Source organism: Pogoniulus pusillus, chromosome 8 (genome assembly GCF_015220805.1).
Source record: "Pogoniulus pusillus isolate bPogPus1 chromosome 8, bPogPus1.pri, whole genome shotgun sequence".
Lineage (NCBI taxonomy): Eukaryota > Metazoa > Chordata > Aves > Piciformes > Lybiidae > Pogoniulus > Pogoniulus pusillus.
In genome coordinates this window covers 9177045-9191352 of record NC_087271.1, presented here as the reverse complement: position 1 = coordinate 9191352, position 14308 = coordinate 9177045, and the positions used below count along the sequence as shown (strand labels likewise).

The following is a 14308-nucleotide window of genomic DNA, read 5'->3' as shown; positions in this document are numbered from 1 at the left end:
AGATTAAAATTTGGCAGAGGTTTTCTTGCCAAAGAAGATAAAGTTTCTGGTAGGAGACTTTGGAAAGCTGACAAATTCTTGGTCTGACTGTTGAAGTTCCTACTCCTCCAAATGGAAAAGGAAGCAACTGGCAATTTTTATGAAAGAGCTGCATGTCACCTGTCACTGTGTTTTTCTTCTGAGACATTGCTGAGATCTATGGATCAGAAGTGACTTTGGCACTGAAACTTATTAGCTAACAAAATAGCAAGCAATGAAGAGCCAGTGGTTATCTATGGCAAAGGAGCAGATCCTCTGCTGAGGATTGCATCTAGGGACATATAAAACCCTCATGAACTTTGAAAACTCGATGAGTAACAACAGCTGTTCTGGTCAGGAATTTCCTCAATGCATCTCTTAATTTTTGACAGCTGTCAGACACAGGAGAGGATCCAAGGCACTCCTAACAGTTTGTCAGCTTCTCAAGCACAACAGGGTGAAAAGTAAGTTGTAGCTGTAATGATTGACGTTGGGATGACAACTGAACATTCAGCCCAGTGACAAACTATAACCTTATGTACTACATGGCTGAAGTTGTTGGTAGTGAGTGGAGCTGGCAAGTGTGGGAAATTAAATCCATTTCACTTCAGAGCTCTAGGGGGCAGTAAAATAAAACAAAATAACAAAAAAGAGAACAGCTCTATTTTCTGCTTGTGGTGAAAGGAATTGCATGGCCTGTGAAAAGTAAATCTGAGCAACAACAACAAAAAACCACAGAAGTGACATCTTGTTTAAAATTTAGGTGACACTGACCCTCAGACTATCACTGCTACAGCTGAAATACTGCACCACGATGCCTAGCCATCCAGTTACCCAACAGGGCTTTCTGTCCCAGAGTAAGGCAATATGACTGCATCTAGGGTAAGATTTGCCTGCTCCAGACACAATGATAAATGAGATTTGAGAATACTCTGTACTGAAAGCTGAAATGTGCCAGGTACCACTTTGGTATTTCCTGGGGCATACTGTCCCTGAGGGCATAGAGATTGCCTGGGGAGAATGGTAGCTGGCCATGACTCTGACACTAAAATTAGATAGTGGTGGTCAGAATGAATGGAAGTTCCATTTAGAATCCATCGTCTGCCCTGTAGGACTGTTCAGCAGCGTCAAAAATAGTCCTTTCTTTGTGTACATTCTGCAGAGGTTATAAGCAGAAATGAACAGCTTACCTCTAAGTGAACACTGTATCAGCGCAGCTGTCCCTTAAAGCTGCACAAAACTACCAAGTGCAATGTAAATCATTTCTCTGCTTGTAGGGGATTTCTCATGCCTAAACATTTCACAACTGCCAAGCACATTTGGTGAAATGAGATGTTGTAGTGAATTTGTTCTGAACTCCATGGCTAATTTAGACAAGGCAGTTTGGCTAGGATAATTTTCACCCTCACAGAAGTTACCACTATTTTCCCAGCTATCTGCATATTCTTATCCTTAAATAACCTGGCACCTCTCTCACTTCCAAACAGTTTGCTTGCTTGACTACTCCAGGATTACTTGCTGCCAATTCAGTCGCTCTCCTCTAGTGTATTTCAGGAGTTTACTGGTGATTAATGAAATTCAGAGATCTTAGTTGAGTCAGTTCGACTGTTATATAGTAGGAAAAAATGTTTGCTTATCAAGGAATTCAGCTGGCTTTCTGCCAACGACAGATCAAGCACAGAACCTTTAGTTTTGAATAAAATGTTTTCTACTGCATGCTGGTAGTCTGCAAAAAAATGAGTTATTTTTGATAAAACTTGTTTCTCAGGGCTCATTTGTCTAGCAAAGAAATAATCCTTTCTCTTTGCTAACTTATGCTGGCAGCTTTACGTTGCTTTTTTTGTCCTTCCTTCTCTGATAAGCCATATGTGCAGGTATGGAAACAAGTTCTGAAGGCAGCTGAAGTAGTTGTAGCAAGTGAAAGAATATATTAAGAAATACTACATAGATTATGCAAAGCCCTTTTTCTCTCATGTTTTATTTGCATCTGCTTTTAACATTTAGGAAATGCTATTTGCTGCCATGGAGCAGCAACACTATATTTTAATGGAGAGAGCTTAAAACGTAATTACTGAATGATAAACACCAGTTTGCTCTTCTTAGACCATTCATAAGCATCTCAGTTTAACTTTGTGAATATTCAGACTTAACTTGATCTTCCTCTGGAGGTCAAGACTGACCTGTTCTAGTGTCCCTGCTTATGGTGGGGGGTTGGAACTAGATGATCTTTGAGGTCCCTTCGAACCTAAACCATTCCATGATTCTATAAGTGTGCAACAATTCAGCTCACAGTGAAAAATTTAAAGTTGTGCTCATAAATCCTTCCTCAGTGGGCTTCCTTCCTGGGTATTTGTAATCAGGTAGGTGATTTATGTCATTACTGTGAAGAGTTTTAGTGGAAATTAAAATAGTTTTACTCTTTTAGCACAGAGAAGCTGATTAGAGGCTTTGTATTAGTGATTCCTTTATGGGCAGTAAATTACCTGACTGCAAATAACTAATAGCATGGGGGAGGAAACAGTAACTTGGTTAAAGGATCTTGGCATTTTTCACATTTTAAATTGGCCAGTGTGAAAAACTATCAAACACTCTCAGATCTGTTGGTTATTTGGCAGTAGTCACTCATTTGTAAAGTTGAATTTGACCTTTACTTTGTTATTAGTAAACTTTTAATAGCAGTTCTGAATGGATATAGCAGTCCTTTGGTATGTATCTCTTCTCTGAATATTCTCATATTGGTTATTTGGCAGTAGTCACTCATTTATAAAGTTGAATTTTACCTTTGTTATTAGTAAACTTTTAGTAGCAGTTCTGAATGGGTATAGCAGTCCATTGGTATATATCTCTTCTCTGAATACTCTCAGATCTATTGGTTATTTGGCAGTAGTCACTCATTTATAAAGTTGAATTTGACCTTTACTTTGTTATTAGTAAACTTTTAGTAGCAGTTCTGAATGGGTATAGCAGTCCATTGGTATGTATCTCTTCTCTGAATACTCTCATTTTGGTTATTTGGCAGTAGCCACTCATTTATAAAGTTGAATTTGACCTTTACTTTGTTATTAGTAAACTTTTAGTAGCAGTTCTGAATGGGCATAGCAGTCCATTGGTATGTATCTCTTCTCTGATTTGATAAATACAGCTCTTTGACCAGGATATCTAAGCAAACACTGGTATTAGTTGAGATAATTGGAGTAAAGACTTATTTGACAGAGTTTTAGAGTGGTTAATGACCAAGAATCAACACATAAAGTAACGTGGCAGTGGTTATAAGATATTCTGTCATTGTTCCATAAAAAAGAAGAGAATTCATTAAAATTTACTTTAGTGATTAAGATTCTTTTTAAGTACTGTATTATTAACAGTACTTTAAAATACATATAATGTGCTGCACAAATGTATAAATTCTTACTGAAAAGAAAAACTTCAATGTATAGCTAGAATGTGCTGCAAAATCCTAACTTAGTAGGTAGGTCATGCCATTTATTTTCTACAAAAGCAGAAGCAGCTAAGTTATGTGGAATGAGTCATTAGATCACGTTTCACAGATTTGTGAAATCCTGGCTTTGTGGAATCCAGTGGAAACCTTTTCCTTCTCTTAACTGAGACAAAAAGTTCCTCCCACGTGCAAAATCTCTCTATAACCCAGCTAATTTTAATCTTCTGTTTGCAGCAGACACCTCAGTCCCTGGGAGGGAGCAAGGGCAGCAGCAGAACACACAGCATGCAGATTAATCATTAGTTATTTCCTCCAAACTTACAGCTGCTGTCCGGTCCACCTCACAGCGGCTACTCAGAATGAAACAAGCTTCAGCATCATCCATTCTAGAAAAGGGAAGACAAGCCTGTTACATAATACCAATAAAGTAGTTCTAGGGACTTATATTTCACAGTTTATAGTCTTGCATGCTTATAAAAACAGAATACAGAGAAAACTGAATCTGTCTGTTCTCATGCATTATCTGAATGCCAGCAGCAATCACCATGGGCACTAACTTATGGTGTATCAGGACTTCACAACTGGGTCCTGGGAAACTGTCTTCCCCTGGTGCCAGTAGAAGCTGTGCCAAGGTAATAAAGGCAGAGTGGCCTCAAACACACTTAATTTGCAAACTAAATATCTATCTGACATGAGTATAAAAGGTGACTAAATAGTGTGCATTAGAATGTGCAGTCTGCATAGTGCATAAAGATTATATATGTACAAGTTAGTATTGACAAGAACGAATGGAAGGGGGCAGATAATATAGGCTGCTCTATCAGTAGCAGAAAGATGGGCAGATACAGTGAACAATGTGTTTGGGGTAAATAACTAGCATTTCTGGTTGTGTATGCATTCAATGAATTAACTGTTTTCAGTTCATGATTTCTTTGAGAACTTTCAATGCCTGATTGCTCTCTAGCAGGCACAGCTGGGCACGTTAGAAAAAGAGTGGTGGTGAAAGTGCACAGGAAACTGAAGGTTTCATCAAAGTTTGCTTTCTCTCTCTTGCCTCTGGTCTTGCTATCTTTCACCAGTGAATCCTACTTCACTTACTGGTACATAAAGAAATAGATACCTCCCTGGGAAGACAGGACTTTTCTGGACAAAGAGAATGGGTTTCCTGGGAAGGGGAACAGTGAGAAGGAAGCTGGGGAAAATGAACAAGCAATCCACTGCTCATAATAGCAACTCCATTCTGCAGTCTGGAATGGGCCCTGAACTTCCTAAAGTTTTGGTTCCTCTGCTGCTATAAAATGGAGGTTTTGGTTGTTAAGTAACAGTTTAGGGTAATGGAACCCTAGGCTTAGACTGAAGACCCAGAGTTTCAGATGTTGTCCAAATGCAGAACAAAAGGTCCTTGTATACAAACTCAAGTGACATGACAAAGGCCAATAAAAGTATCTGCAAACATGGGAAAGAGTAAAAAACAGTGTGGTGATGTCTGAATAGCAAATGATCATGGTAAAATGTGGTCAGACTAGATACCAGAGCAGAAAACTAACTGAAGAGAGGATGCAATTGAGACTACTGGGATTGCTTTACAGACATTTCTAAGGAATTCATCCTCGATTGAAGGGACAGCACGGGTGGAATAATCACAATGAGACTTGGATGTTGATCTGTCCTACACATGAAAGAGAACAGTGTTACAGACTTATGAGAAGGTTACCTCAGTAAAATCTGGGAGTTGCAGCCTAAGTGAGAATCAGGGGGCACTCCCTGATGTGATAAAGAAAGGTAAGCCAGGGAAGAACTGCAATAAAACAAAGTAATGTACTACACAAATATTTCCGGAGTGGTCTGAAGCAATGGTTCAGGCAGTTGAGATGATTTATGTCAAGAACATAAATACAGTTTTACATGAAGCAAAAATGACAATTTGTTTTCAGAAAGCACTTGCAAGATGCAGGCTGAGTCTGCATAGAATGAAGTACGATTTTGAGCCTATGATCCTGAGCAGGAGAGAGGTTTTATTTTGGTAATAAAAATGAGGACCTATTTACAACTTTGGAAATTTACCTAAAGCTGGTGAACAGAGAGCCCTAATGAGGTGTCAGACAGCACAGCAACCTTTGGGTTTTCTGAATGCAGAAATAGTTACTAAATATACATGTGTTTTGTGGTGAGATCATTCAGAGAAAGTATAAAGAAGAGAGAAGCATAAAATCAGGACATTGTAGCTTCCACATAGGCAGCTTGCAGTGGGAAAACAAGGGGAAGCCTCAAAACATTAAAGTACTTGAAAAGGTAAAATCATTGTAACGAATGCAAATCAATACATCCAAAATAGCAATGTCAGATGCGGCTGATGAGAAGTGATGAGGAGAGGAGGTACTTCTGAGCACTGATTAGGAAGAAATTGTGGGAGCTATGGTAAGCAGTTTCAGCTAATCATGGGAGCAGAACTGTGAAGAAAGAAAATTCAGTGAAATTAGATGGGGTTTTGATGGGAAACGATGAGGTAGCTGGGATTGACAGGATATATAGATGGTCTGGTAAAGAAATGAAACCTTCTGTGAACATATTCATCTTTTTCTCCAAAGTTTTTTTCCAACTGCTTGAATCACTTCAGCCAGAGATGTAAGGATAATAACGTGAGATGAACAACTATGCATGTCATGAATATAGATGACAGAAACACTAATAGCATCTATGTTAAAACCATTTATTAGAACCTAGAGTATCCTTACGAAAAAAGTGTTATTGATGTCCTAACTGAAGAAGCTTTTTCAATTTCACCATTTTCTTGTGTCAGAAAATTGAATCAGACAAAAAGTAGTTCCCCTGCTTGAGGACAGCAGAAATTAGAGGTGCTTTAGATACTGAAGTGTTGCAGAAGGAAAAAAGTACAAAGTAAAGAAAAAGAAGGTACTTGGAAAAAGATTAAGATTTGTTATGGTTCACTGGAGAAAGTGGAAGGAGAAAGAAAAATATTTGAAGTCATGACAAAATATGCAAGAAAGCTGTAGGAGAAAGAATCCAAGCATGTCAGGGCTACTCAGTTTCTAGTGCTAGTTTATGTGGCAGATGAGAGCTGCTTTCATCAGTTACTGTGTGGTTTCTAATGCTGAAGTAGCTAAAAAGTTTCCCACCATGCTGATGAATGATATAGGCATCACTGATACCTGTGGAGTTTGTTCTGCTTTTCTGTTTATGCTGGGCAGATGAACTCTGCTCAGCAAGCAACAATAATCTGTTAAGTGAAGCTCTCAAAGGTAGGAAGCAAGAACCAATACTGGTTTTGTAAAGTCAGACTGTGTGCTGGGATGCATCAAGAAAAACACAGCCTTTAGTTACCTGACTGTTCACTACTCATGCAGTCAGCCAAGTTTGGGTGTTCCTTTACTTACTGGTGTAACTTTCATCAGGTCCTTTTGACCCACACTTGTATACATTTTGATAATGAGACACTTGTTGATTAGTTTTGGTGGTGATAACTAAGACTTTACTTATTAGGAGCTTATCATGTGCCTCGTTATCTTTTCAGTACATTATGTTCTCATTAAGAAGAAATACAGTCAATGTTTCAGGTACTGGGTTGTATTTCATATTAACTGTTCTATTAAATTCACACAATGCTTCTTCCCTCAGGAGAGGTTGAAAATTATTCTCTGACAGGTATGTTCAATTACAAGTTCTGCAGGAAAAAAGCACAGTTCCACAGTTGACTACCTCCAGGCTATTAAAAGTGAAATTCAAGATTATCTTTAGGAAACAGCCGACTTTTTCTTTTCCTAATGTGTCGAACAAAAGCCAACCAAACCTCCACATTAATTCTTTTTTGAAATCAGCAAGAAATCACACACACACCTCCCCAAAAACAAAAGGGAAGGGGGACAAAAATTCCTAATCCTGACATTGTATTTTGAAACACTAAATTTTTTTGGTGGCAGGAAGCTGGGCAGAAAAATAACATTGCTCACCAGACTTCTCACAGACTAGATTCTTAGAAATAACTCCCTTGGGATAAAGAAGGCTGAATGACACAAATACTCACAGAGGTACTGGCTTAATTTTAGACAGCTATATTAGTTGCTGAATATGTTCTTAAAAAGATCAGTGCAGAGAAGTTAAATCAGTTCTTTGCTAAGAATCACCTTTCACTACCTTTGGAGAGTTGATAGAAACGATCCTCCTACGTGAATTCTACTGTGAATTCCTTCATACCTTCAAGTGATTGAGCAATTTTGGAGGGGGGTGGTGTCAAGGAACTGTGTTTGACTGATGTGTTTTGATTCGTGTCATTCACTATTAACTGGCAGAGAGGATTTTTAAAAAGTGGTGGAAGTTTGTGCTAAGAGAAAGGCCTCGAAAGAAGCGAATATGGAGCTATTCTAGAAGAGTAGTTGCTTATACTACCAGGCTCAGAATTGCAATGGGTTCAAAGGGTGATAAATATTTTTGTCTAATATTTTTCTCTTTCACTTGGTCAAGAAAAGTGCCATCACGTACACCATGTTTGCTCAAGGCACAGAAACAAGTTGTTAGGACTACTGGCAGTTCCAGAATTGTCTGTGGTGCTTTTTTTACAAGAAATCATCTTGTTTCCATACCTTTAAAACCTGAGATAGAAAAGATAGTGAAGAAGTAATTACTTGTTCAGATGAAAGAGCTTGCAAATACTTGTTCCTTGAAAAAGTCCAGCTAGTAACCACTACACATGCTCTCCTTCTACCACAGCTTCACCAGACTTATCAAACAGTATGAGCAAAACAAAAATGAAAACCAATATTGGGCAGTATTTGCCTACTTAGCTCTCAACAGGTCTTGATCTTTTAGTGCTGAGCCTTGCAGATAGATAACTCTTTGGGACCACATAGGGATTTGTAACACCCGTCGGACCTGAGCATCCATCTCAGTAGGGCACAAAATAACGACATAATAATCCTGTCAAAAACATAAAGGGCAATAGTCATGTTACTTATTTACTTCTGTGTTGTTGCTAGAATGAGCCAAGAAAGGCTCAGAACGAGCCAACAAAGACTCAGGATGCCAAAGAAGTCTCTGATAGTTCTCAAATGTAATTGACAAAAGTTATTTCAATAGATGTCTTTGAAACATTGACTACTTTAAAGAAAACAGCTGGACAGTTGTCATAAAGCACTCCAGGATGGCAGCTAGAGTCCATTTAGAAACACTTTTGTAGCCGTGCAAGCATAACATGTTTTAGAGACAATCTACATTTCTGTCATTCCAGCTGGAAAATGTAGGAAGTCTTCAACAATCAAAATGGAATTGTCTTTGCCCAGATTTTTTTCCTCTGTATGAATGGGCAGATCCAAACTCTGTTTCCTGTGCTACAGAATAAGGATGCTCTGAAGTATACGTGTGCGTGCATGTGAGAAGGAGAGATAAATGGAATATTAAGTGAGAGACTGAAAGCTTAGGACAGGCTTGTCATAGAAATCTTTCTTAGCACACACACTGATTTTTGCAGAAAGCTTAGTGCATTGAATCCAGTGCACCATCAGTATTCTTCCTCCCCATTTCAGTTGTGAAGATGATGTCACTTTTATAGTGAGTGAGTAGTATAGGACTTTTCTTCTATTGTTTTCAGTGTATGGCATTGCCTGACTCATTTTCTTCAGGCTAGTTCACTGAAGTTTGGATTTCCATTTGTGTTTGCATCTATAAAGCAGAGGATTTCTTTCTGCATTTGCTTATGCCTCTTACTAGCTAATTATTCTGGGGAATATTTTGTATTTGGGATTTGTGAAATTGCTGCTCAGCAACTTGAGGACTGTATTTGTGATTAATTTTTTTTTGCACTAGCTAATGAAGCACAGTACCACAGTTAACTTAGTAAAAGACATTGAGAATATTTAGTAAAAGAAATCATCTGTAGCAAAGGTAATGATAATTAATCCAAATTGCTTTCTCATATGAATAAGCTTTGATATTATCAAAATAATTCATAGCACATTTTGCATTAGCTAGGGAATAAGTCTACACTAAGAAAATCTCGTGTGTATAGTCTTTCCATGTCTTCCTCCTTTAAAGTATGTCTATTTATTTCTCAATTTCAACAATTCCATAAGGATTTAATCCTCCTAACACTGTCAAAAAAACAAAAAAAAAACCCCAAAGCAAAATGTGAAAACCAAAAGACACTTTGGCTTGTGAGGAGTTTTGCATCCAGTCTCAAAACAAGAGGAAGAAAATGAATAGTTTTATTTTCTGATTCAGGGAAGAAAATAAGGAATGTGCATGGAAACATCTGTTTCTGAAAGAACTGCTATAATTCAGTGAGACAGGAACTCTCTCTTTTCAGTTTGTTTACTCCAGTTTAAAATTAGAATCTCTAGCCCTGTTACTGGAATTACAGATTCCCAACTCAGCCAGCTATTTCCAAATGCACTTTTACAAATTAAACACCATTTCAGAAGGCTGTCTGCAAAAATATCAGTGTTTTGCTTAGTTGTTTTCTTTCTTCCCTGTAAGTACCTGTAGTCTGGGGTGAGCATAGAATTCATTTAAGAAATCCATAAGTAAATCAATCTTCAGAGAGCTGACACACAGCACAACATGTTTTTCTGTCTGAGCTCTGTGCCTACTGTAGTTACCACCAGACTTTTGTCTCTCCATCCACAAGTATGCCAGCTGTTCAAACTGCAAGAGATGGCAACTGTCAGTGAAACACAAAGAGATGTGCAGTACATGTGCATCATACAGGGTTGTGCAGTACAAGTACATAACAGGGTTGCATTGTTTGTCTCATGCCTCTATGTAAACTTAGCCCCCAATGTCTTTTAATTTGTAAAAAGTTCTCTAAGGAGTGAGTGATGTGAATAATAAAGTGATTGAAAAAATATGGCAGTAAAACCAGTCTTTGCCACCCACAAATAGCAGGGTAAATCCATGAAATTAAAATAAATCTCAAGATTTGGGAAAAGAATGTATTAAGGCTGCACCTTTTGTCATTGATTAATACCTCTGAGCTCTGTTTTTTCAGTGCCACATGATGTAAATGCTTCCCTCAAATGAAAGGTTAAAGCTTCACACACTGAGTGTATACTACAAGTACAGATACTCAGGCAGAAGCATCATTTCACTTAGTTTGCACAGTAACTCCTCTTGGAGATTTTACAACATTCTGAAGGTGACTTTCTGTATATTCTCTTATATAAGTCTTATAAATTTAGATGCAACTTAAACATGTGGCAGCTGTGAATACAGCAAATTTGCCTTTACCAGCTGAACAAGACATGCAGGCTGACAGTAAATATTGCTCTACAAGTCTGGATCTTTTAGACCAAAGAGAATGCCATAACAACCAGTGCCATTGCAGCAATCTGTAATAAAACATGCAGACACCTTTTCAAAGCTTCTTGTTAAACAACAGGCATATAATACTGAGCTGAATTTAACAACCTATCTGTGTGATAGCTGCTTTTTCTCATCCATGCTCTGCTGAGGGAGAGACTGAATTGTGAATAACAATTATAGCAAGACAAAGCTCAGGAGAGAATGCATCCCACATTCTGTGTAAGTTAGACTGTATGAAGCACCATTATCACTAGAAAGCTCTAAAATAAAGTAGCTAATAATAGGTAAACTTACATGAAGGGGCAGTAGATTTCAAGTTATTTACTGGTAATGCAGAGCTTTTAAGCCTGAGGGGTGTACATAAGAACTACCTGAATGGTGACATTTCTATTTCCTAGGAAATTCCAACAATTTTAAAGTATAATTTAACTTTTCAACACTACATTTCCAGTGAGTGGGAATATACTTGTGTTATTGAATGTGTTGTTGTATGCAGAAACTACATATTTAGTTATAAATTAAATGGTCACTTAATTTCAACAAAATGCACGCTGAAAGCTTGAGCTTTTGACCACTCAAGCTTTTGGTGTTGTCTGCTCACTGAGCTTTAGTGCACTGTCAAAGTAACAGAGTCTGCAAATTACAGATGTGATAAACTTTAAAGATTCATGCTCTAGCAGCCATGAATCTACCTTATCTACTGTAAGCTGTGATAAGCATGATAAGCATGCACAGTGTCTCTCTGCATTTCCTTTTTGTGGCACAAGGTCTGAGTGATGTCTGAGTGTGGAACAGTTAACATCTCAGCAGGGCTTTCCATGTAAGCTCAGCGTTTCGGCCATCATGCTTCACCCAAGTTGCTGAGAAAGGTTTGGTACAAACTGAATTCAATTAATTGACTCCTTGGATTTTCATAACTCATCCTTTCCATGCTGAAACTGTTAGAAGACCTAAACTGAAGTAGGCATTAACAATTCCTAACTGTAGTGTTGGCTTTTTGTGTGTGTGTATTGACACACACAGCTGTGAACCCAATTTGCTTGAGTTGTAGATTTAATGAGATTTGTTTGTCTTTTTTTTTTAAGAAGTTAGCACTGAGCTGTAAGCCTAAGAGGGGAAGTGGAGAAAATCAAGATTAGAAACAGGGACAGCCTGCAGAGGAAATGCTATATTCATAAAGAAAGTGCTGGGTACTGTTGTTTGGGTTTTATTTTGTAATTGCTCCCAAAACAACAACCCCACATCTCAGGACGAAGGAAAGGTTTTGTGGAACATAAGAGGAACAGAAAGCTTTCATCAGCACTTGAAACCTGTTATCAGTGCTCTGTTTTTTTTAGTATAAATCTGGAACACAGAAGCAAAGAAAGGAGGAAGGAAAATAAAAACAAACAGGAGATATAAAAGATGTGAGGGTTTTCTGACATTTTATATGCAATAACAGTAGTACCAAATAATTTCACTTATTATTCTTTTGGTTTTAAAATAATTCTAAAGAGAAGAAAAATCCACATTTACCTGTATGGGCAACACCACAAGAGCAACACAGATCATAATGACAACAAGCAGCTTTGAAGGCCATATCTTGGGTGTAACATCCCCAAAGCCCACAGTGGAAAATGTCACTATGCAGAAATAAAGGGAGTCAAAGAGAGTCAGCCTGTTTCCTGCTCGCTCCAGATGCTGAATTCCACAAATACTACGTAGAAAAGAACGAATAAAGACACGAAAAATAAAAACTGTACTTAGGGTCAGTTCAAGTTTCATGATTTTATGTGCAGAGAACTATTTATTTTCAGAATTGATAACACTACTTAGCTTAGACCTTTTTTTTTTTCCAAAGAGTAAAAATTAATATCAAACCAGATGTGTGTTAGTCATATTCAAATGCCACTTGTAATGAAAGGAAATAATGTGTTGGTTACTTGACTAGGTCAGTCACAACTCTGTTGCTAGGTTTTGTTTAGTGGCTGTTGTGAGGGAGAGGTGGTATATAGAACACCTTGGATAGATGCAATTCCTTTTGAAACCAGAAGAAAGCAGATGGTATATAGCTGCCACCATTCACAATTTCTTTTATAAATGTCTTTTAACTTGTTCCAGGGAGTTTGCTGGTATGGCCAAAAAAAAAAGGTACATACTGCTTTCTTGAAAGCTGTCGCTCTTTATGTTGGTCTCGGCTCCTTTCTGTGCCAAGAGTTACTAGCATGAACTTGTTCTGAGGGTATTGCATACATAGAATCATAGAATCAGTCAGGGTTGGAAGGGACCACAAGGATCATCTAGTTCCATTTCCCCTGCCAGGGGCAGGAACACCTTACCCTACATCAGTCTGGCCAGAGCCTCATCCAGCCTACTACAAAGATAATGTTGGCCCAAATGAGAAGTGACTGTCTAGAATAAACTGAATGTGAGAACTGCAGGCTATGGGATTGTCAGAAGAATAAACATCCAGGGTCAGCCTTCAGGTAGAAAGTGGAAGATGCCAACTGGTAAGAAGATTCTGCTTGCTGAAAGTACAGAACTTGGTTTTAACAGAACAAATGAAGTCAATTCTTTCCAGTCACACATTCCTGTGAACCAGTAAATACCTCTCTCATAAACAGTACTCTGTTCTTTTGGTTTTGAGAAGCAGCAGAAGAATATGTCTACAGGTCTCTGCTACATCCTGTGCTGCAGATTTGGAACATCTTTCACTTTGAAAAAGCACCATGCTAAAGAGCTTCCCGAGTTTCAAATATGATCTTCCCCAATATAGCAACTTTACTTGGATCAGTTATACCACTCTGAAAAAAACACCACGATAAAGAGCTTCCCAAGTTTCAAATATGGTCGTCCCCAATATAGCAACATTACTTGGATCAGTTATTTCTATTTCACTCTGAAAAAAAAACCACCATGATAAAGAGCTTCCCAAGTTTCAAATATGATCTTCCCTAATATAGCAGAATTACTTAGATCAGTTCAGGCTTTTAAATTATATTCAATCAATGTGTGAACCACCCTGAATAGTTTGGGTTTTTTTCCCCTCTTGGAGTTAGCAGAATGATTTCTCCTCAGAGAAGTAGAGAGATAATTGATAAATAATATTGTACCTTTTAGTAATCACTCTAGAACATACCCAAGATGATTTCTTCCTATATGGCATGCGGATGGTAATAGTTGCTCATTAATATCTGCCATGGGAAGATCTTTGCATCACCAGGGAGACCCTGTGTTTATAACAGCTTTAGCAGTTGTTCTTCTGTTATCTGTTCTCCAAAAATAATTTAGCTGTGGGCAGTGGCATTTCCAGAACATATGGATCAAATTCCCAGTTTCCTTTTCACAGTTCTAGCATTTGTAGTCTTCTCACATCTCAAGATGTTCCAAAAAAGGTGGGGATTTTTACCCTGTTGTTTGCCTAAGATTCATACTTTTATATTCCTATCCAATTCATCCCACATTTCTCCCTGGAGTTGTAATCTAGACCTTCCAAAACTTCACTATGTTCCCAGTTTTTCTTTCTCTACTTTTTCATTTTTCTTTTTTTTTCTGAAAAGA

At 37.9% G+C, this 14308-nt stretch overlaps 1 protein-coding gene across 5 annotated transcripts in view; it reads right to left on the bottom strand.

Annotated features, from left to right (window-relative positions):
- The window catches only part of KCNT2 (potassium sodium-activated channel subfamily T member 2), a 179593-nt gene that overhangs the window by 72133 nt on the left and 93152 nt on the right, over positions 1 to 14308 (bottom strand). For all 5 annotated transcript variants that reach the window (XM_064147153.1, XM_064147158.1, XM_064147155.1 and 2 more), the window contains exons 10-13: positions 12284 to 12464; positions 9947 to 10111; positions 8253 to 8389; positions 3780 to 3843 (exon numbers count right to left, since the gene is read on the bottom strand). In XM_064147153.1, coding sequence (XP_064003223.1) covers positions 3780 to 3843; positions 8253 to 8389; positions 9947 to 10111; positions 12284 to 12464 — 547 coding nt within the window. The remainder of the gene's footprint in view (positions 1 to 3779; positions 3844 to 8252; positions 8390 to 9946; positions 10112 to 12283; positions 12465 to 14308) is intronic.